General features: G+C 40.5%; 1 protein-coding gene across 1 annotated transcript in view; it reads left to right on the forward strand.

Moving 5' to 3' along the window:
* Positions 1 to 21,200, forward strand: part of b4galnt4a (beta-1,4-N-acetyl-galactosaminyl transferase 4a) — a 128,518-nt gene that overhangs the window by 77,154 nt on the left and 30,164 nt on the right. The window contains exons 4-7 of the mRNA XM_051382307.1: positions 1,758 to 1,853; positions 2,326 to 2,416; positions 3,611 to 3,711; positions 14,225 to 14,292. Coding sequence (XP_051238267.1) covers positions 1,758 to 1,853; positions 2,326 to 2,416; positions 3,611 to 3,711; positions 14,225 to 14,292 — 356 coding nt within the window. The remainder of the gene's footprint in view (positions 1 to 1,757; positions 1,854 to 2,325; positions 2,417 to 3,610; positions 3,712 to 14,224; positions 14,293 to 21,200) is intronic.

Raw genomic sequence — 21,200 nt, forward strand, 5'->3', positions numbered from 1 at the left:
AGACTTGTAAAGCTTCCCTCTTATTACTATTTGACAAGAGGAGGGGTGAGGAGGGTGCCAGGCCGAAAAGGGTTTGCTTTTAAAACCCACAGGAAATCTATTAAAAGCTTTACATAAGGCATATTTACACAAGAACTTGTCCCGTCTGCTAATACCCTCTAACCTTGCTATGCCCCTCTTTTTTTTTAAGCATTAGACATTCTTGTTCATCTTTTCGACTCCCCCATTTTCTCTGATTTCCGATTCTGTCGAGCTTGCAAATTTCCATCTCTTTCTCTTTCTGTTTTTCATTTGCATCAGTCTTTCCACAAGAGAAAAGGGGGCAAAAATGTACACATAAAAAAAACATCTAAGATCTAAAATCAGTAGTCCCACTGCTTTGGACTGACATGTTTGCACAACAAAAATATCTCATGGTTAATGCATGAACTGTAATTGCCGCGCTGCTGTCAGTGTGCGGCGCACGTAGCTGACCGTACAGAGCTGGGAGGGAAATGAAAAGGACCACTTTGGGTCAAGCCATCTGTTAGAATGCCTGCATGATGCTGAAGGAGCATGGCACCCTCCATCAACGTGTTCCTCCTTTTAAATGTAGACATGGATGCAGAGTAGCAGAGATGTGTTTAGGCTTTCCTGTCCCACCCTTCTAATCCCTCTGATGAAAGGACAACAGGATGTGGTTGGTTTTTTGGGGGGGGGTTTTTTGCATGAGGTTGCACTCCCCCTCCTGATTGATTAATTTGACAACTCAGACTTGTTACAGCTAGCAGCTCAATTCTACGCTCAGAAAGGCTACCTTCATCAAATGAAATGCTGCCGGAGTAAGGCCAGCTTTTGCTTTGATCCAACCAGGGAACCCAATTGCATCGTTGCATAGTCATTCGGGGGGAGCCAGCTTTCTGTGTGATGTTCTAAATATCTGTGGCAGCATTACAGTTGCAGCCTGCTGGGACTGCTAGTCACGCATCGAAAGGATGGCATATTGTGTGTACAGTATGTGAGTGTGTGTTGGTACAGCTGGTTGATCATCCAGTGAGAAGAGTCTGCAGGTAATTAAATCACTGTGGCAACCGTCTAAGGCTTGACACTGAGCTGCAACAGATTTGTGAGTTTGAGTTTGTGTAAATTAACCATGCATTTAAACATGGAGTTACAAATATAAACTTTACTGTTTGGTCTTCTATTCCTTGCTCTGTAGAGTTTTTCTTTTTTACAATAAATGTGACCCAAAATGCTTCACGTCCAAAGCAGCGTAAGACACACGAGTCATTGTAGAGTCATCGATTCTTGTATGTGAGCAGACCTGTGTGTTAGTGTGTGTGTAAGGAAACTATACCCCAAGGCAAAATGGTTTCACCATCTGTCCTTGCTGTGTCCTGTGATTTCCCTGTATAATTCAGACAAATGTCAGACTATGAGCAGGGGATGAGCTCTGACAAACTTCTCCAGACATTCTCAGTTCAGACTCCCTCCTGATACTCCCGACGAGCTGTCTGTCACCGTTTGTTATTCAGGACAGTGAGAATATTTGAATCTTCACGCTGCAGTCACATGTTTCACCAAGATTTATTTTCTTCTGCATGGTGGAGAGAAGTTACATACATTCCAGCACAAAAATATATCTACTGAAACCAGTGCAAATCTTGCAAGCAGGGAACTCCAGTAGCTTAAGTACTGAAGCATTACCTGTCTGTATTTAATAGGAAATGCTGTTGTTACTGCCTGCATTAACCTGTTTTCTCTCTGTGTGTTGGCAGTATAAGGGCCAGGCCAACCTGCATGTGTTTGAAGACTGGTGTGGCTCCTCTATAGCCCAACTCAGAAAGAATCTGCACTTCCCTCTCTACCCTCATGTAAGTGCACTACTGCTGCGTTACTATTATGTTATTTTTGTGAACTAAATGTTTTAACACTGAAGGTACATTAAACTGACTGTTCGCAAAGCATCTGTCCCCTCAGTTGCTGTTGCTACAGCTGTCAGACTTACGTTTGAGCCGACAAACACATGGTTTAAGCCATTTGTACTTTTGCTCATGCATTTTTGTTTTTTGTCATAAATAAGCCACCACTCTCCAAATACTTTTTACACCAAATGTTACTCTATAGCCCCATGGACACATGTAATCAACAAGTGCAGAGATCCCGTCCTTCACAGGCCTGTCGTGCCTAATTACAGTTGCTAAACTATGAATCGCTGGTTTAGCAAATGGTCAATTGGTGGATAGGGTTCACTCACATAGAAATGTCTGTTGAAGCTTTTTTCTTGTATTTGTTGAAGCAACTGCTGCATCTATGATCTGAATGTATTTCTGTTTCTCACTGCAGACCAGAACCACATTGAGGAAGCTGGCAGTGGCTCCAAAGTGGAAGAACTATGGCCTGAGAATATTTGGCTTCCTTCACCCATACAGAGACGGTAACTAGCTCATCTTATTAGTGAGTCCCTCCTCTGAGGCTGAGGGCCCTGGAGCATGTCTCCTCTGTAAGAGTAGACAATTTCCACAACCCTCTTAATCCAACCACTTGAGAGTCACTAATATAGTGGATATTCACATTTTTATTAGGGCTGAAAGCCAGACATCTCACAGCTAAATCTCATTGCAGTACCCTCATACCCCTAACCTTGAGCCCTGTTGCTATGGGAACTGAAAACCCTGAACACCCAAGGGCCCTTACACAAATTGCAGAATATCAAGCTATTAATTAGATTACCGTTAATTTCATTCTCTTATGTAGCTTTTTTGCTTGTGGTATGGCTCTCTCCAGCTGATGGCTCAAAGGTCGTACTGTCTTTGGGATTCCAACAAGTACTCTAACAAGTGCCCTTCACCTTACACTGCCAAGCACAACCTTTTATGCTATTTGATTGAGTGTTAAATAACCTAAGCTAAGCCGCATAGAAAGGCTTAGAGCTTTTTCCAATTACAGACTATAAAAACTCAAGATTACTCATTGTCACACAACCTGCATCTTGACCTCACCTTCCTCGAAAACTACTCTTTCAAAATGCATTCTTATTCGCAATGAGTGCACAGGCAGGTAGGCCAGCCAATCATTAGGGTTGAATGTAATGATTGGCTGCCATAGATGTTTTTTAGAACATTGTATTTATTTATTGCGGTTGGGATGTAGAGCATTTCTACAAATATAACAAATGCTTTTGGAATACATTACCTACCCTAGCTTTAAGGCATGCATCAGTTAAGGGAAACGTACTACTATTAATAGTTTTGTCAGACAAAACTGACAACTTGTTCACAATCCTCAAGTATCCAGACTATCCACTTTTATACTTAGCTTATGTTAATTAACCAACTCTACTTGTTGCTCTTTTGCTTCCGTACTCTTTCTAGTTTAGATCTGTGCAGTGTTCTTTTCTGATTCACATGGTTGTTACATATGGATTGGAAATTCAGTTGCAGTAATGCTTTTAATATCACTGTGGCCAAATGCGTCATCTATGACCACTGCCAGAGGCAGTCTGGGTGTCAAATTTTTGTTGCATTTTTACACCCAATAATCTATTTTATGAGGTCATGTCCTATCTGATTACACTGGGATCATATCTACTTTCACTAACACACTCTTTGATCATGTTTTTCCCCTCCAGGTGATTTCCAGTTCTCTGTATCATCTGATGATAACTCTGAGTTCTGGCTGAGCCCTGATGAGAGCCCTCTCAATGCCAGGCTGCTGGTCTATGTAGGACAGGTAAGCACTGAGCTGTGCTGCATTCTTATCTGAGCTGCAATGAGCCGCAATCTGATTGGACTAAACCCCCAGCAAACTTGTCTGAGCTGGAGATACTGTTTGAGTGCAGTAACAATGCAATTGCATGGATAGCAGGAATCTTTCCTCCTCTAAATACCTTAAATTCTATTTATTTAACATGGCATAACATAGAAAATGATTGCTCAAACAAATATGTTCAACAACAACCGAAGATATGTCCACATTCGGTCATTAGAAGGCCATCAGAAAAATTCTGAATAACCACTTGCTCAACAACTAACCACAGCAACCCCAGCTGTAGATGCATTGCCACTGCTTTATGACTGCATCGTGCTAAAACAACCGATTGACGATTAGCCTACAATGATGCACAATGTCAGTTAGTGGTTTTAATAGTGGACATGAAACCCCTGCACCAAAAACTGAGCAAATTCACTAAGTACTATGAATGCAGTCCCTGGTTTTAACTAATATTGCTTAGCAACAAGGTTTTACTGCATGATGATACTTAATCACCTGGGGCCTAAATACTTTCACAGTCCTCAATGTCATGACTTAAATAGCAAAAATTACTTATAATATATACCTCTGGGAAAGAAGCAATTCCACAGTGAAGTATGTGGAGAGAAGCCAAATCCTTGTCATTAGACTACATAGTAGACTTTAATATCTCATATGATATTCAGGCTGAGGGTAACTCATAGCTCTAAATGGCATCTTATGGATACATGGACAATCATGCACACAATCACAGATTAGATATGGGAAAGCTATTCTCCAGAAATGTAGTCATTAATGGGATTTTAAGGGTCAAAAGCTATTAGACATCCATTATATGACAGTTGCAGTTGTCAACAACATAAGCCTTTTATTCTGCCAGTGCTCCAGCTTACAGGAGGGACACAGTGCGATTCGACCTTGTTCGTCTTCAGTAGTCACCCACTCACCTCACGTCACCATCCTAACACTGAGGGTATCACTCACCTCCAACACACAGCTCAGAATACTGGAGTCTCAAATCCTCCTGTAGAACATCCTGTGAAAAATCGTTTCCTTTTTCCATCTATCCTTGAAGTACCCTCTGCCTCCAATCGAATAAAAGTCAAGCTGTGCTGCTTCTGCCTTCACTAATAAAGTTTTCTCAGTGAAACCTTCTTACATTTTTAAGAAGGACAAGATGCATGAGGTTGCACAGTGTTTGAACTGCACCATATGAGTGCCCCGGGCAAATGTGTGTTAAGAGCAAAGGTCCAGCTATGGAGCCATCTGTATTCCAACAGGATGTGAGATGCCACCAGGTTCCATGGGAGCTGAGATTAATTAGCTGGCAGCGAATATTGATGTGACATTTAGCAGCGGAGAAATATCATCTAGGTAATGGCAGGGGAGCAGTGCTATGGCCAGGGATCATTCATTCTGCCAATGGCTGACAGACAGGCCTCGCTGCCTCCCCTGTCTTCAGAGACACGTTGTGTTTCACAGATAAAAATCTAACTCTCTGCTCTGTTCCTCATTATGTGACCCATCTGTCTGCATGAGTTTAGGGGGAAAAAGTCTGACAAGAAAATAATGGTTTCGTTAGCTTAAGTATGGACCTGTAATATTGTTTGCATTTTTGCCCAATTTTTTTAATAAGTTAGTGTTTCATATACAGTATACACTAAGGTCCTTGCACATCACCAATTTTCTGCCAAGAGCAGGTAATGATACCCTTGCAAGGCAGCTGGATTCAGGAGATCACAAAATCAAGTGAGAATTCATCTTGCCAGGCGTCAAGTTATGCGCTTGTGTCCGAACCACTGTGGTTCTAGCCAATCAGTATGCTATGAGGAACCGCTGGCAGCTATGACACGAGCTACGGGCATGGTTTAACCTCAATGCTAGGTGTATGTTCAAAAACAACAGTGTTGCTAGCACCAATTGTATCAGAACAGGAGAGTATTTCTTCATTGAAAGAAGAGCAAAGAATGGCACTAAAAGCTTTTCTCGATTGAGAATGGAAAATATGTTCTCGCTCTTCTCCCGACTGGCTTCGGTAAGAGGTTGACCATGTACTACTACTACTAAGTGTTTTTTTTTTTTTTAAATGTCTGCCCTTTTCCAAACAGTTTCAAATGACAACTTCCCAGATATCCTGTGTAACAAACCCTCTGGCACAGTTAGGTCAGGTAATGCAGTGCTTTGCAAATCTGCCTAAAAGCATGCTTAAAACTTTTCATCCCACTTTTTTGCTTAAATTCTCCTAATAACTTGTAGCTGTTAATACAAATTAGATAATTACATCTAGTAATTATATCAGTTTTAAATGAATTGACTAAGTATAATAATTAAGTGAACACATTTTACTGTGGCCGTCTGTTTTAGAGTATTAAAACACACACATACTGGCGCATTTACTGTGGTCTACATAAGCCCTTGTAGTGAGTGAAGGTTCCTGCAAACTCTTCAAAATGTACAGTTATATATAAATATAATCAAGCTTAATAAAGAACATCTGAATCAATGACTTGAGGGCAGCATGGACTAGGATGTAAGAGGGATCTCATTTAATTGAGTGAGCTCTCTGTAGAGTGTTTTTTTATGGCTAGAGGCTCAGAAATCTCCAATTGGGAAAATATCCTCAAAAATTTCATGAGGTGTTTAAGCTGCTGCTGGAGTTATTCCAAGAAGTTACAGAGAATGTATCTAATTTCATAAGCAATGAGCCAAATTTGACCCCCTGGTGTAATGTTTGTGTAGAAACCTCGCTAGCAGAAACTTATGCAGCGATAATGCCTAATGATTTGGATAGTTTCTTATCCCTGCTCATATTTCCAGGCTGTAGTTCCTGCTCATGACTCACTGCTCTAAAAATACACATAGTATGTATTGTAAAAGGGCTGTTATTTTATATCAGTGGTCACTGCAGTATCATCCTCAAAGGTGAACTGGCTATATATGGAATATGCTGCCATGATACATTTAGCTGCTATGAGACTAGAAGCAGGGGGCTGAAGCGTTACCGTGGCGTTTATGCGAGGACCCTTGTCAGCAATTCGTGGCTAGCTTTCGAATGATGTACCGGATGTAACTGATATCTCCTGATTCCCCCTCAGGACACCATAATGAAAAGATGACGTCATCTGTTGAGGTCCATTTCTGTCTTTCTCACACTCGTATACATACAAAAGCTCTCTTTAATCCTGGCTCTCATGCAGTTGCTTTCAAACACACTATTCTGCACCGACCCAGAAAGACAAAATTGACCTTGAGTCATGATTACTTCCTCTGTTCCTTACACATACCAGCTTGCTCTGGTTGGTCAGTGTGTTGAAGGAAGGGAGGGCACTTCTAATAAGAACCCTCTCCTCAGTCCTGCTGGGACATTATCTGTGCGCATACGAATGTACTTAATGTGACTGAGGATCATCCATTGTCCCTTCTTGGCATTAATCATATTTTTTGCCTTCAGCTAATCTGTAATGAGATTTTCCTTCAATCAGAATGTCCAGACAGCTCATGCAGAGCTTCCCACAGAACCAGACCGGGGCTTGTCTGATATAGAGAGAGCCTTAGGAGTACCAAAAAGCTTGTGTGTGTGTGTGTGTGTGTGTGTGTGTGTGTCTGTGTGTGTGTGTGTGTGTGTGTGTGTGTGTGTGTGTGTGTGTGTGTGTGTGTGTGTGTGTGTGTGTGTGTGTGTGTGTGTGTGTGTGTGTGTGTGTGTGTGTGTGTGTGTGTGTGTGTGTGTGTGAATGTGTGTGTGTATGTGTGTGTGTGTGTGTGTGTGTGTGTGATTTCATGCACCAGTGCAGTGCTTGTGATGTACGGATGTATGTCATATGTGCTGTGATACATTTTTGTCTGGTTCAGAAAGCAGACAAAAAAAGACAAATATGCAGACAGAGACGCAGAGGAAACTGGATCATAGAGGTTTAATCAATATGAGACTCAATAGCAACAGTAGCTCCTCATTCTCAGTAACAGGCACTATTTCGCAGTTGAGCTTAACTGTATCGAACAATAAGGCATTAAACTCTGTAGATATGTGAGTATACTTATTGTGACTTTTTGTAATATGTGAGTTTTGCTGTAAACAAAACACCCACTTTCCCATAGTGACTCATAGTGGATTGATGGAAAAGGTCCCTTTTTCCAGAGGCCTTTTTCACTTGAGAGATTTTGACATGTCACATTAGGACAAGCACAAGTTTGAATAATAAAATAAATAATGGTTGAATTCCATTTAGCTGTTTCAGTTTCAGGGTCCTGGCATAGTGAATGCTGGCTTACTGTCATGCTGTGACAGTGAGAACGAATCCATCGTTAATGTTATTAGTAACACCTGCACTTTACCTACTATGACAAGTCTAAATGTCTGCTGTAAAAAGGCCTATTTTTGGTGTTTTTTCACTTCATTGCCAGGTAGCAACATCTGTCCAAAAATAGTAAATAGCATTTTGGATTGAAACCAAAAATGACATGCAAATAATTACTTTCATTCTTTGTTGAAGTTCCAAGTTGAAATTTCCAACCTGCATGCACCCAGTAATCCATTTGGACAGACATAAAAAAACAAACAGGGAACAAAATGAATGCCCCCAAGATTAAAATTGTAAACCTGCTTGAGATAGGCAATCCATCACAGCGAGCAGCATGTCTATGTCTGCTTTTATTCCTGTTGCAGTTACATTAGTTGGAGCAAAATGTTTGATTCAAACTACTCAACAGCTGTACAACCAGCCATTAATAATGTAACTTTGACAACAATAAAAACAGACATAAGGATAATTGTGATAGATTACCAAACGCAAGGCAGTTTGAAGTATATGCAGGTGGGTTTTATGCCAGATTAAAATGATTGAAAATCGGTGACTGCTTTGAAGTAGGGAAGAACACCTTTCTAAACCCCACACTTCATTCAAATGGTTGTGCATTATGAACACTGCAAACATGATCCCACTTAAAGGCACCGAGTATTTCTGCTTAATGAGACAAGTGCGCCCAGAGGTCACAAAGACTGTTGACTATGTCTCTGAATGCACCTGTTTAACTTTTTTCCTCGCATCAAGTTAATTGCAATTAGACCAGTAATACCAGTCTCCATTGTCTGTACTGAGGTCAAAGTGTTGCCGTCATTATGTTTTTCTGGAGACTCAAAGAATAACTTTTTTACCTAATAATGATTTTTGTTTTAATCGCTTAGCCTAAAAGAAAGCTAGAAAGTCTGATTATGCCACTTTGTTTTAATGTGTCTGTCCGTCCATTTGTCCGTCCCATTCTTGTGAAAGCGATAGCTCGGCAACGCCTTGGACTCAAGGATGATTAGACTGATTAGAATTTGGTGGTCAAAGGTCACTGTGACATCACAAAACAGCCATAACTCAAGAATTGATGACCCTCTTCCACAATTGGTCAGACAGTGAATTGGTGACACTTTTGTCTGAAAGGTGACTGTGACCTCAAAATGACCTTGACAAACATGTTTTTGGTCATAACTCGAGATTCATGTGTTAAATATGACAAAATGTCACAGACATGTCTCATGGGATACAACAACGAAGTGATATTTTTTGTCCAAAAGGTCAAAGGTGAACTTCACTGTGCCATCATTATGTCCTCAGAAACACTTTTTGGGCATTAATTAACAGCAGGAACAGAAGGGGACATTGTGACCATGTTTCACAAATGGTCGGACACTGAACTGGTGACACTTTTGACTCAAAGGTCAAAAGCTATAATTTAAGAATGCATTGAGCAATTCCAGGTTTCACACACATGTTGACAGCATGGGATGACACAATGAGGACAATAACTAGCACAGTTCAGGCTTTCATCTTTCCATCTCATTGATTCTGCCTTTCAGTTCCTGCTTCAATCTGAATTTTGAGCATCATCATGTGACGCGCACGCCAAATAATGGTCATCCTTTTCTGCTTTCTGCTGACACGGTTGGGATTTGCCTGAATGCAACCAGAAACAGTGTGCAGGCCTGACCCCTCTCACCTTCATACTTCTTATCTCATGGCATGTGTCCTCATGCACATGCTTGAAAATCAAGTGAACGAAGTTACCAAAGTATCTGTTCAGTATATTTGTGAAGGTAAAATTGCCCCCTAAAAAAACGCTTTCTCTATCTCTTATTGTTTCTAAATGTAGCACTTGTAGCCCTCTAGCATATTTGATTAAGTTGATGTACTTGCATGATTCTTGCAATTCCTCATGGTTGAATGCATCTTTAGATGAAAGTGTCATCTGAATAAATGTGATGTAAAACTTTGCAGTCGAAGTTCAGCTGAAAAAACACACTGAAGCCGAGGCAGAATAATAGAAAGAAAACAGCACTCTAAAGTTACATGGCAGGTCAGCTGTTTTTATTATGTTATTTCTCTCTTTTCATATGGAAAGAAAAAAAGAGTGTATTGGAGAAAAGGAGTTGATAGGGAGAGGAGTAATGTCTCCATAGCTCCATTACATTATTTCTTATATTTCTTGACCCTGTTTTGAGTTTCACTTTTGACTGTTTCAGGGCCAGTAGCCATCTGAAATGAGTTTTCTCGAGGTACCTACACATGTGGGTGAGGTTCACACAGAGACAGAGCAGGAAAAAAGAGAAGGACAAAGAGAGAGGTTACGTTAGAGCAAGGTTGGCGTATGTCTGGGTTGTTTGTCTGCTTTGGGCTTAAGAAATTCGGGCCCCAAGTTCCCTACCTTATTTCTCGTGGCGACAAAGTAGAAGCAAAATAACAGTGTGTGTCTGTGTGTGTTGTCCCTCACGACTACCTGGCTGCTTGCCTTCTGATTTACTTCCCGCCTAGCTTGGTGAGGAGATGCTGCTCTCAATGAGCAATGACTCACTGTTCAGTGGGAAACATGTCTTTGTGCATATGTGTTAGTGTGCGTGTGCTTGTTTCTCTCATGTCTGTGCACACGTACCTTGGAGAACAGCTGCCCCTTTCATGGGAAAACTGAAGTACTACACTGTTATTTGTCCGTGTAACAATGACTTTGATCCTGCCTTTGTTCACATACAGCTGATAAACCATCTGACAAGGAAACAACTGAGAAAAACAACCTTTAATTTTGGAAGGAGATTTGCTCCTTGATACTACTGTTTTTCGCCTTTGTGTGAAACTACATAATTTAAAACCCTCAATTTACTTTCCGTTTACAGCTGCTCTCAGAAGAATCCAGATCATCCCAAACCCTGTGAAAGGAGGTTGTTTGAACTATTGACAAACTAAGTGAAGAAAATGGATAAGACATAAAAGGAATGTTCTTGAACTACTGTGGGAATTCAAAACCTTATAAAACAGAATATGCGGTACAGTGCACTGACAAAAGGAAAAAAAGAATTTGCACCTGTATTTTTGCTCTCAGCCACTGGGGATGCATGAGCTGGTACATTCCTAATAACCAGTCCAAAGCCTGTATAAATGAATAGGGTTGTGTCAGGAAAGGCATCCAGTGTAAAAATCCTATGCCTAATCAAATATGCAGATCATCAGATCTACACATACCCTGTGGTGACCTCTACAGGGAGAAAGAAAAAAAAAAAAAAGAATTCATATATATCGTTATAAATGAGGACGTCAGGCTTTAGAGATGGAAAGGTGTGATAGATATAATCTTGATTCAGCCAGCGTGTGAGTTCAATGTCTAGTCTTCTTGAATTTCACTCGTCAAAAGGATAATTTTCTTAATTAACATCATCTTAACATGACATTTATCTTCACTCGTGAGATCACTTCTTTTTGTTTCCACTTTAGTTTTATTTGTCTTCAGAATTTTCAATTTAGCAACGAATGAAATTATCATGTTTTCTGCCTGTACACAGATTTTTTTCACTTATTTTAAAGTTAAAAAAAGACTATTTGGAGTCAGCACTTGATATGACTTGCTGAGATGAATATTTTTGTAGTGCTGCCTCTGCTATGTGATCACTCTGTTTTTCCTCTGAACAACAGCTCTGTCAGAGAAAACAATTTACTCACAAGGAGAATATAAACATATAAGTACAGCAAATAGAGACATTTTTAACAGGATTGTCTCACAAGTTTTCTTAGTTACATTCAGTGTAAAGATTTTAGTTGCAGCTTTGTTTTCCTCCACTTTGAAAGATTTTTAAGTTATGAGGTTTCTTCTCCATCCATGATTTGCCAAAGTTATTTAACTTTCACTGAATTTTTAACTCTTAATATAAAAAAATAGCACTTTGCAGTGACACAAATTTGATTTTAATGATAATTCTTTTGAAGAAGACAAGCTTAAAAGAGATTCTACTGAACTACTTTCTGTAGTCGTCACAAGTCAGGATGAGCTGAACAAAACAAGACGAAAACTTCAATGAGTTTTCATTTATTTATGTAGAAAACAAAGAGTTACTGTACATGCTCAAGTCAACACATGCATAGTGAAAAACAAGTATTGTCTTCCAAACAAGCGTAACAAATAGGAAGCATAGACAATACAAAAGTAAGCAGTGGGAGTATTGTGACTGGTGCAGATAATTAACAAGTGCAGAATTTACAGGTTGCAGTGTTGGTGTGTTAATGAGCTAACTGGTCTATAAAAGGCAAATTTTGCCATTCTCACAAGCCAACAAGTCTTATAGCGACATCAGTAGTGAGCCACGTCATTGGTCAGGAGGGGGTCTGACAAGTGGAGTTTGTATGTTGGTTTACCAATATGTCCACTGCACCTGTGTTGTTTAGATGTTGACTGATATTCCACAGTCAGTGAGTGGAGCCTTTGGGTCTCTTTATGGACAAATGCTTAAAGGGGAGGTGCGCCGACATAAACATCTGTCTGCTTACAGGTAGTGGGGAGTGTATAAAGCCTTTTGTGGCTCTAGAGGGAGCTGCGGATAGTCAGATAAATTGCCTCAAGGGATGTCACTTGAGTCAGCTTTGGGTTGGGGATGAATAGTTTGAAAATGAAAAAAAAAATCTGGGGCTGTGGAGGCTAGAAAGAAGTGAGCTTGCCAGACCTCTGTAGCTCATCCTCATCTCTGCTTGAGGCTAACAGCTCGAGGCTACATTAGCTGCTATTAGTGTAACACACCCGACTATCCTATATCGAATAATATCTACAATGTAAAAGAGGTGCAATGCTAAATTGGTGGAGTACTCTTCTAACACAGTCTCTTGGCCCACAGACCACCGGATGCACAATGTTGTTTATGTGGAACATTTACTGTAACATTTAATAAACAATCAGTGCTAATTGAAACTTGTAGATTTAATTTTAGATACAAACCCAAGACCATATCAGCTTCACATCATTTATGAGCGAACATGCTCTCCGCTCAACATCTGTCAACTTAAATGAATTCAAATATTCTCTCCCAGTGAATGAACTCCTGCTATTCTTCTTTCTTCTGTGGAAGAGGAGGAGGACTATATGAGGAAACTGTTGGTGTGGAAATGTACTACGGCAGCAGCATGCTGTGGGCTTCAGAGTGAAGGCACAGTAGCACACATTGTGTCCTCTTCTCTAGCCAACTGCTTCATAGAGATTCTCAGAGGCTTTAAGACTGCCAAGGGCCTGGTTGATTTTGGACGGACATTACTGTCTGTTTTTTGAGGTTTTCTTCCCATAGTGGCTCTCTTCTCGTGCCAGCAAACACGTTCAGAGGTGCCATTGTGTAATTGCCATTTCATATATGTATGTGTGTCATTATCTTGTAGGTGTGTGTTCCTGAGTGTGCGGCTCTCCGTGAAAAAAAAATGTATTACCCAGAGTGAGGATCAGCAGCCATTTACTAACTGAAAGGCTCTAGTGAGCTGTTAGAACCACTCTCCGCCATGTTTTCTGACCGGCTTCAAACCCAGAAGTGTGGCCAGCACAAACAATTAAAGGCAAGCCCACTGTGATCGTAGCCTTATTCTTTCATTATGGATCAACAGCAGCAGGGGCTCTAATTAGTCGGGTTGGCTTGCTGAGGAAATGAATGGGCACTGATTCGACCGAGGGGCTGAAATGGGGGCTCCAGGGGCTGCGATGAGCCGGATTCTTAGAGTCAGTATTGGCAGGGAATCGCTCTTTCTGATTTTTTGTCTATTTATAGCCATTAGCTCTCATTTGCTCACTTTGTCAGAACTTGCCTGCTGATTGACTCTCCCTGTTGCTTCGGGGCATATTATCTTATATTCCCAATTACTCTTCATTTGCTTTGCTATCATAACCAGGAGAAAAAGATCTTGCAGCGCCCTTTTGAAATCACCAATCTGTTTTCTGAATAAAAAATGAGCTCATGAGGTAAACCTTCTGTAATCCTACACAACTCTTCAAATATACAATAGTCATAGTCAGTGCCTAATCATAAAGTTATGTTTTTGGCTCGCAAAGTTGATTTCTAGGGAGGATTTTTCAGACTTCGATACTTGTTGTACCTCGAATGCTTGAACACTTATGCTGTTCTTATCCCCTGATCGCACACCTGTGTGCTCCTATCTCTCCCCCTTCTCTTTCTCTCACACCCACTCTGATCTGTCTCCTGTCTTGTGTGTTGCAGCTGGGTACAGAGTGGACCGCTCCAGGCGAGTTCAGCAAGTTCAGGTCCCAGTCCTCCAAGTCTGTGCAGTAAGTACCTGTGACAACCACACACATTTCCTAACAGCACAGTTATTTCACTCTCAAGCCAGTATAGAGAGCAAAAGAAAGACCCTGCTAACATCAAACAATAAGCTTGACAAATACACACCACCACTAGAGCTTCTCTGAGGACCAGTCCTGTGGTTGTTAACAGTAAAGTGTCTCTCTACCTGTTAAGTAACAGTCTGTGCCCATCGTGCCATGTGTAGAATCCATTCATGTCGATCTACAGCTTCATTATAAAATAATTGCTTCAAAAGGCTTGTGTCTCTTCTGTGTGTATGTGTGTACTTTCACGTAGATACGTATAAATCAACATATATAGAGTGCTCTCATCAGAGTGTGGAGGACCATAGAAGTTGAAAAGCCCTCTTTCTCTAAATGTAAGATCAGAATGTATTAACCTAATCAGCTCCTCTCAGATTCAACACGTCTCTCTTCATAATTGCTGGGAGCTGCTTGCATAAAAGCACACTTTACTATGAGCTTCTAAAGTCATTGTTAAGTTGATATGATTATGCAGCAAGAGGAGATCGTAAGAACGGTGCTTTTATTCCTTTGGGTTCCCACATTTGCCTGATTGGATGAAGCTGTAGAGTGCTTCCTTAAATTATTCACACACACATACACACACACACACACACACACAGACACACTGCCAATAGTGTTTGTAGTGAAGGTTGAGAATATTTTAGCACTTCTAAAAGGTACAAGCTGGATGATGAACGCACACAGTTTTGTTTACAGTTATGCCTCTTTTAAAAGCTGAAAGCTGTGGATTAGGAATACAATGTGAGTGAGTCTAAAACATATTCTACTAATAAGATAAACTATAAGATAATAAGCTGTCTAGGGCTTGCTGATCTATATGCTAATATTTTAATTATTTATTTACAAATATTTGTATAGTGCCAAATCACAGAAGTTATCTCAGGACCCTTTAATATAGAGCAGGTCTATACTGTACTCCTTAAATTATTTACAGAGACTCAACAATTCCCATCACGAGCAAGCGCTTGACGTCAGAGGCAAAAATAAACGTCCTTTTAATAGTAATAATAAGAATTAAAATATAATAACATATTTATCGTGACATTACAAATTAATACAAAACCACATGCAGGCAGTAAACTGTCCACTGTCATGTACAAAACCTTTTTGTTGGAATTGCGACTTCTTCAGAATCATTACTTTGTAGAACAACAACATAATGTGATCATATCATCAGGATACAGTTGTACAATCAGAAAGACATCTCATATCAGCAGGGCGAAAGCAGAACTCTCAAGTGGGGCTAGAGTGAGTATACAAGGGACACAGCTGTTCACCATAATCTGTGCGCACATGATGACAGACGTACTAGATGATGGGATATACATTAAAATTTCCGATGTATCAAAGAAATACTCTTTTGGTTTACTAGTTGAATTGTTCATGAATCAGGCTACAATGCAGTGGCGACAGCAGCAATAGCTGATAGCAGTATTAATAGATGTGTGGGTACATAAATGGACCTCTCTGTTTGGTGACAGCGAGTGTAGGTGTGCTGTCGGCGCTCTGAATCAGATGAGCTGAGTGGCCCTAACGACTCCATAATCCTGACTCAACTTACGATATGAGCTCAATTTGTGGAATATATGAGAGTGATTTAAGTGCCCACTTTGAAACCCTAGTTGATATTAGTTTTGGTACGTTACTCACAGACCTTTATTTGTATAATATGTGCTACAGATTTATTTACTGAAGCTTTCAGTTTTAAACTAAAATAAACTAAATCTATTATCCCTGATTGTAAGCTCCTCAGTATGATGCAAAATAAAAAATAACTGCAGAGGCCTTCAGTCCTAACATGAGAAAATGTCCCTTGTGGAGTTTTACTATATTTTAAAATGAAAGTGGTATTGTCAAACTATGCTAATTTAGTACCTAGTTGTCAAGATTTAAACAAAAGGTTTCCAACCTCAGTTGTTATAAAAGTACTGAAAAATCCTTCCTACTGATACATTCATGTCATGTCCAAGGCCAAGTCCAAATTATGAAAAATAAATGAGATGGAACACACATGCTGAACACTTGAATGTACACTGTGTCTCATGACATACTACAAATTCTATGTTTTTTATTACAGTATTTATTGACATTGCTGTTAATTCAGTCTGACTAACGGTATCACTCAAAGGTGTCATCATGTGTCAAGGTCTCATCATAACTGTTTATGTATCATTATGTGTCATTCTAGGAAGGATTATTAAGATGCATAAAACCACAAGAAAATCTTAATGCTCATTAAAAACCATGCATCTGTTGCACATTCTGCCTTCCTTTGTAAAGACACTTAGTCACACACACACACACACACACACACACACACAAATACACTTGAAAAAGAGAAAATTCATTAATCCCATAAGGGGTGGAATTCAGGCCAGGACCTGTTGGCGAGTGTTTGTGTTGTCTGTGCGTAGGCTTAACTGGGCCTGGTTAGCACAGCAGGCACACCAGACTACAACGGAGCGCAGAGAAATGATAAAAGATGAAGTAGGAGAATAGAGGAGGAGGAGGAGGCAGCTGAGTTTTTCTATTTTCTCTTCCTGTCTGACAATGTGTCTCGCGTTTTCTGACAGTAGACAAGACAACAACAGAGTAACCAAGCGTGGAGGTAGAATACATCAGGTACATTAAAAAGATTGTTCCGCAGAGAAAGTTATATGCGACATTACGTGTTTCGTGATCTGAGACTTTTTGGGTGTGTGTGTGGATGGATGTGTGCATGTCTTTATGTATGTAGAGACTGCAGGATAGTTTTCTTGAATTTGAGCAGCCAAAAATTTCCAACATTCCTACGTCGTGTTCTCTCTTCCCACCTGAGATCTGATACAACATTGATATCTATCACCTTCCACACATGTAGACACACACACCAGTTGTTGTTCACTACCTTCCTCTCGAAATCTTTTAATACTTTCTACCCCGATGTGTAAAGTGACTCATTATTCCACTGTCAGATCAGGAAACCACAGTTGAAACGGTTGCAAAATTGTGGCTGCTTTACGGGTGGAAGGGGCTAATGACTAAAGCCAAATCTGTTTTTATTTTACAGCTACACTCTTTCACATGCTTTAGGGGAAGTGTGTCAAAGACGATGGGAAAGTCTAGCTTAAGATAATTAGGCAAAATCTGGTTTGATGTTCCTGTGTGTGGGCGTGTGGAAGAAAACATATTCATATTTCTGCATGCGAGAGAATACATGCCTCTGTGCATTTATGTGCGTGTGTATGTAAAATGCCGTGACATTTGAAATCTCTCTCTGCATTCCGATGACTTTATTGAGACATCCCACAGCAAAAGGCTGTTTGTTTGTCATCTTCCACATGTTCCCTCTGCACTTTGCAACTTGAATTCCTCATATGCCATTAGACTCGACCTGTTTATAGCAACACTGATACGCTCCAGAGTGTGGCAAATTGTGTGTGCAGCAGGATTAATTGCCATGCATTCATAAAAAGGTATTCTTCAAATTAGATGGGATAGAATTGAAATGAGCAAATTAGCAGTGCAGAACAGAACAAGATATAATTTTCTAAAAAAAATAAATAAATGCATCAGAGTGTGTGTACAGCAATAATAATCAGTCATTAGACATATTTTTTCACCTGGTTATTTGAAACATTTGTAAAGTACATGAAATAAAGAAATTGAACAAAATGAATTAGGTGTTTGTATACAGTGATATTACATTAAATGTTTAAGATGAAAAGCCACTGTGAAAATCGTCATTATTTTAATCATCATTATCATTACACCTGATGCTACAGCTATCCCATGGCAGCATGATCCTCTTGTGCAATCTGTTATTGAAGAATAAGATCAGGGCCATTTGAGCCTATTTACAGGCACCATTCTACCACAGCTGGAATTTAAAACAGTTTTCACTGTTTATGTGCTACTGTCCCTGCGTATTATAGAAGGATAGAGTGAAATGGGACAGAGCTGAAGTAAAATGGAGCATAAAAGAATGGAGATGAATGGTGCGGAGCAGAATACAACCAAAGCGAGAGCTGGCTTCAGAAATGTAATTTAACAGAGGGGAGCTGAATGAAACACAACAGACACTCCCACTTTAGCAAGGTTGTTCTTTCATGCTTTGGACTGCGGTTATTTATATGTCTCGGTTCATTTGAGCTGTATGGCCAACTGTAGTAGAACTGAGTGAACAGTGACTAATGGCTGCTGCAGGGTTGAATCATATTGTCAGGGAATGAAACATATTGTTGTTGAGGGGTTCACGAAACACTTCACTCGCCTGTTGGAGGTCTTGGCGCGATGCAATCAAAGGTTACTGAAACCAGCAAACATGCACACACACACACACACACACACACACACACACACACACACACACACACACGCACACGCGCACATATCACATACACAGTACAGTACATAAAATCTAAACACCCTCCATTTGGCCATCCCTCTGTGGTTACTCTTCGTCTTGGATGACTGCAACTAGAGCTTTCAGGTGCGCAACCCTCATCTAAACTGCCACATGTTTTCCATCAGCCCCTCATTCTCTCTCTCTGTCTCTCACTCCCTCCTTATGGCCTTCTCCCTCTATCTCACTCAGTCTGATGCCATAATGGCAATTACATTTGTGGAGCGAATTTGAAGCTGGAGAAGGGGAAAAGAGATGAAAGGGTATGGGCTTTCTGTAGTGTGCATATGCTGTTGTTCAAAGCGCATGCAGCGGATACACATGCTGTTCAAAAACTGAACAGAAGTGATCATTTTCTTCAAACATCCGTTCATCGCCACCAGTGGGGTGTGGCCTTCCTGTTGCTGTGTGGCGTGTGAAAGCCCGTCCTAGGTGGCAATTTAAATAGATGGGATGGACAGGAACATTGGATCAGTACACCTGTTTGGGAGATCTGGTAGCCATCCACACCACCTGGCTATGACCACCTGGAGGTAATGACTCACACTACTTGGTGTGTGTATGTGTGTTTGTACAAGGAAGAAATAGTTTTGTCTGTGTTCTAATTCTGAAGTTTGCTGGATAAAACTAGAAGATGGAGAGTATTTGTCCCTTTGGCTGTCTCAAACTACCACTTTCCTACCAACTTCTATATTTCTGCTCTTTCAAAATAGTTTATTCCATCCTTTATGGCTCTGTGTCATTGAAACTGACCCGTGAGGATTTATATCAGCATATCAAGCAATCAAATGAAATGTAGTGACAACCATCAAAAATGCCTGTATTTGCCCGTATTTGGCCCATTATTATATGCATGCAATAATAAACAGAAGGGCAGTAAAGGGCAATACAAATAATCATTATTTGCTGCCCTATGCTTACAACCAATTGGATGGAATTCTATACAAATTCAAGCCTTAAACACTCACACAGTCACAGTGGACTGAATCAAAGGAAGGAAGAACCAAAAAGCTCCTTTTTGATGGCACTAGAACCTGTTGTCATGACTTTTAAAATGATACCCATGTCAATTTGAAAGTGTCCCTTTTTGTATGTCTAACTCTTTGTCTGCACCTCTTCTCGTACCTGTGAAGTGATAGTTTGGCAGTGCCTGCTAGGAGCTGTCACAGCAGCTTGATGAGTGACAGTGAAGTAGTCAGATGAGGAACCCAGATAACCCTGTCAACACTATCTCTGCTCTCTGACACAGCTACTGGAGCCTCAGGCTGTATAGACAACACCGGGGAGATTGACATTTGCTAAAATTCTATAAACTGAACTATGCTGAGTAGCATACTGAGCTAGTCTGACGCGGTGCTTGACGTCAAGTATTTCAGGAGCTTTTGAGCAGCTCAGACTGGGGGCGTGATTGACAGCAAGTTGAAGATTAGAGTGAATATTGTTTGAAAGATTTTGGAAACTAATGAGCGCTGACTGAATCTGAGGCAAGAGGCTGAGTCAATTAAATGATATCTGTGTTTCTTAAGCGTTAGTATTTGCCTGCTTCTGAACCTGACTTTCCATACATAAGAATAGGATCTGTCAGGACTTTCACCTTCAGGCGTAATGATTGAAATTAAAAATGGCTGCTGATGACCTTTGACAGTGGCGTGGTGAGGAGGGATGGCAGAAGAGGATTCCGAAGTAATCTGGGATGCCACAGCTGGCATTTTGAAGGAGCAGCTTTCAGTTCACAAACTGCTGGAAATGACATTTACGGCCTATCCTCCACAGACACGTGGGCGTTGATGTGTGTTCTTCCTTTTCCGTGTGAGTGTCTGTGTGTATGCCTTCCTAGTTTCTAGACTTTCTTCTCATACCTTTCTCCTCTTCTTCCTTCTCATCTTTCTTTACCTTTCGTTCTAGTGCCTTCAACATACTGCAAATGCTCCCATTTGTTTTCTATACACTTGACTTACCAGAAACCTCCAAAGACTGATGATAGTTGGAAGGAGAGAGTTAACTGTGCCTTTTAGTTATTTCACTATGGGATCTCTCAGTATCTATAATTGAATCATTTAAGCACTGCTGGCTATTAGCTGACTCGGAGAGAAAGAGAGAGAGAGAGGAAAGTATAGCCTAGTACTTGTGCTCATGGCATCATAGGAATACTGATTGTGTGTGGAGACGAGCTGAGTGCTGCACCTGCTCCATAGCAAGCACCTGCACTGTCTTGTAATATGTATGTACTTGTGAGTGAAAGTCTGTATTTCTTTGTCTTTGTGTGCACGAATATCCCTGATTGTGTTTGAGTATGCTTACCAACCTTAATGCTAACCTCTCTCTGCTCAAGGTAATTGGTTGATACACTACAGCAGTTGAATTAAAACGAAGCTGTTTGCCAGCAAGCTGCAATGACTTCTCTGTCCCACTTTCTTCCCTCGGGCCTTCACTCCACCATCTGTTTCTATGAGTGATGGGA

The sequence above is a fragment of the Dicentrarchus labrax genome, unplaced genomic scaffold, assembly GCF_905237075.1.
Source record: "Dicentrarchus labrax unplaced genomic scaffold, dlabrax2021, whole genome shotgun sequence".
Lineage (NCBI taxonomy): Eukaryota > Metazoa > Chordata > Actinopteri > Moronidae > Dicentrarchus > Dicentrarchus labrax.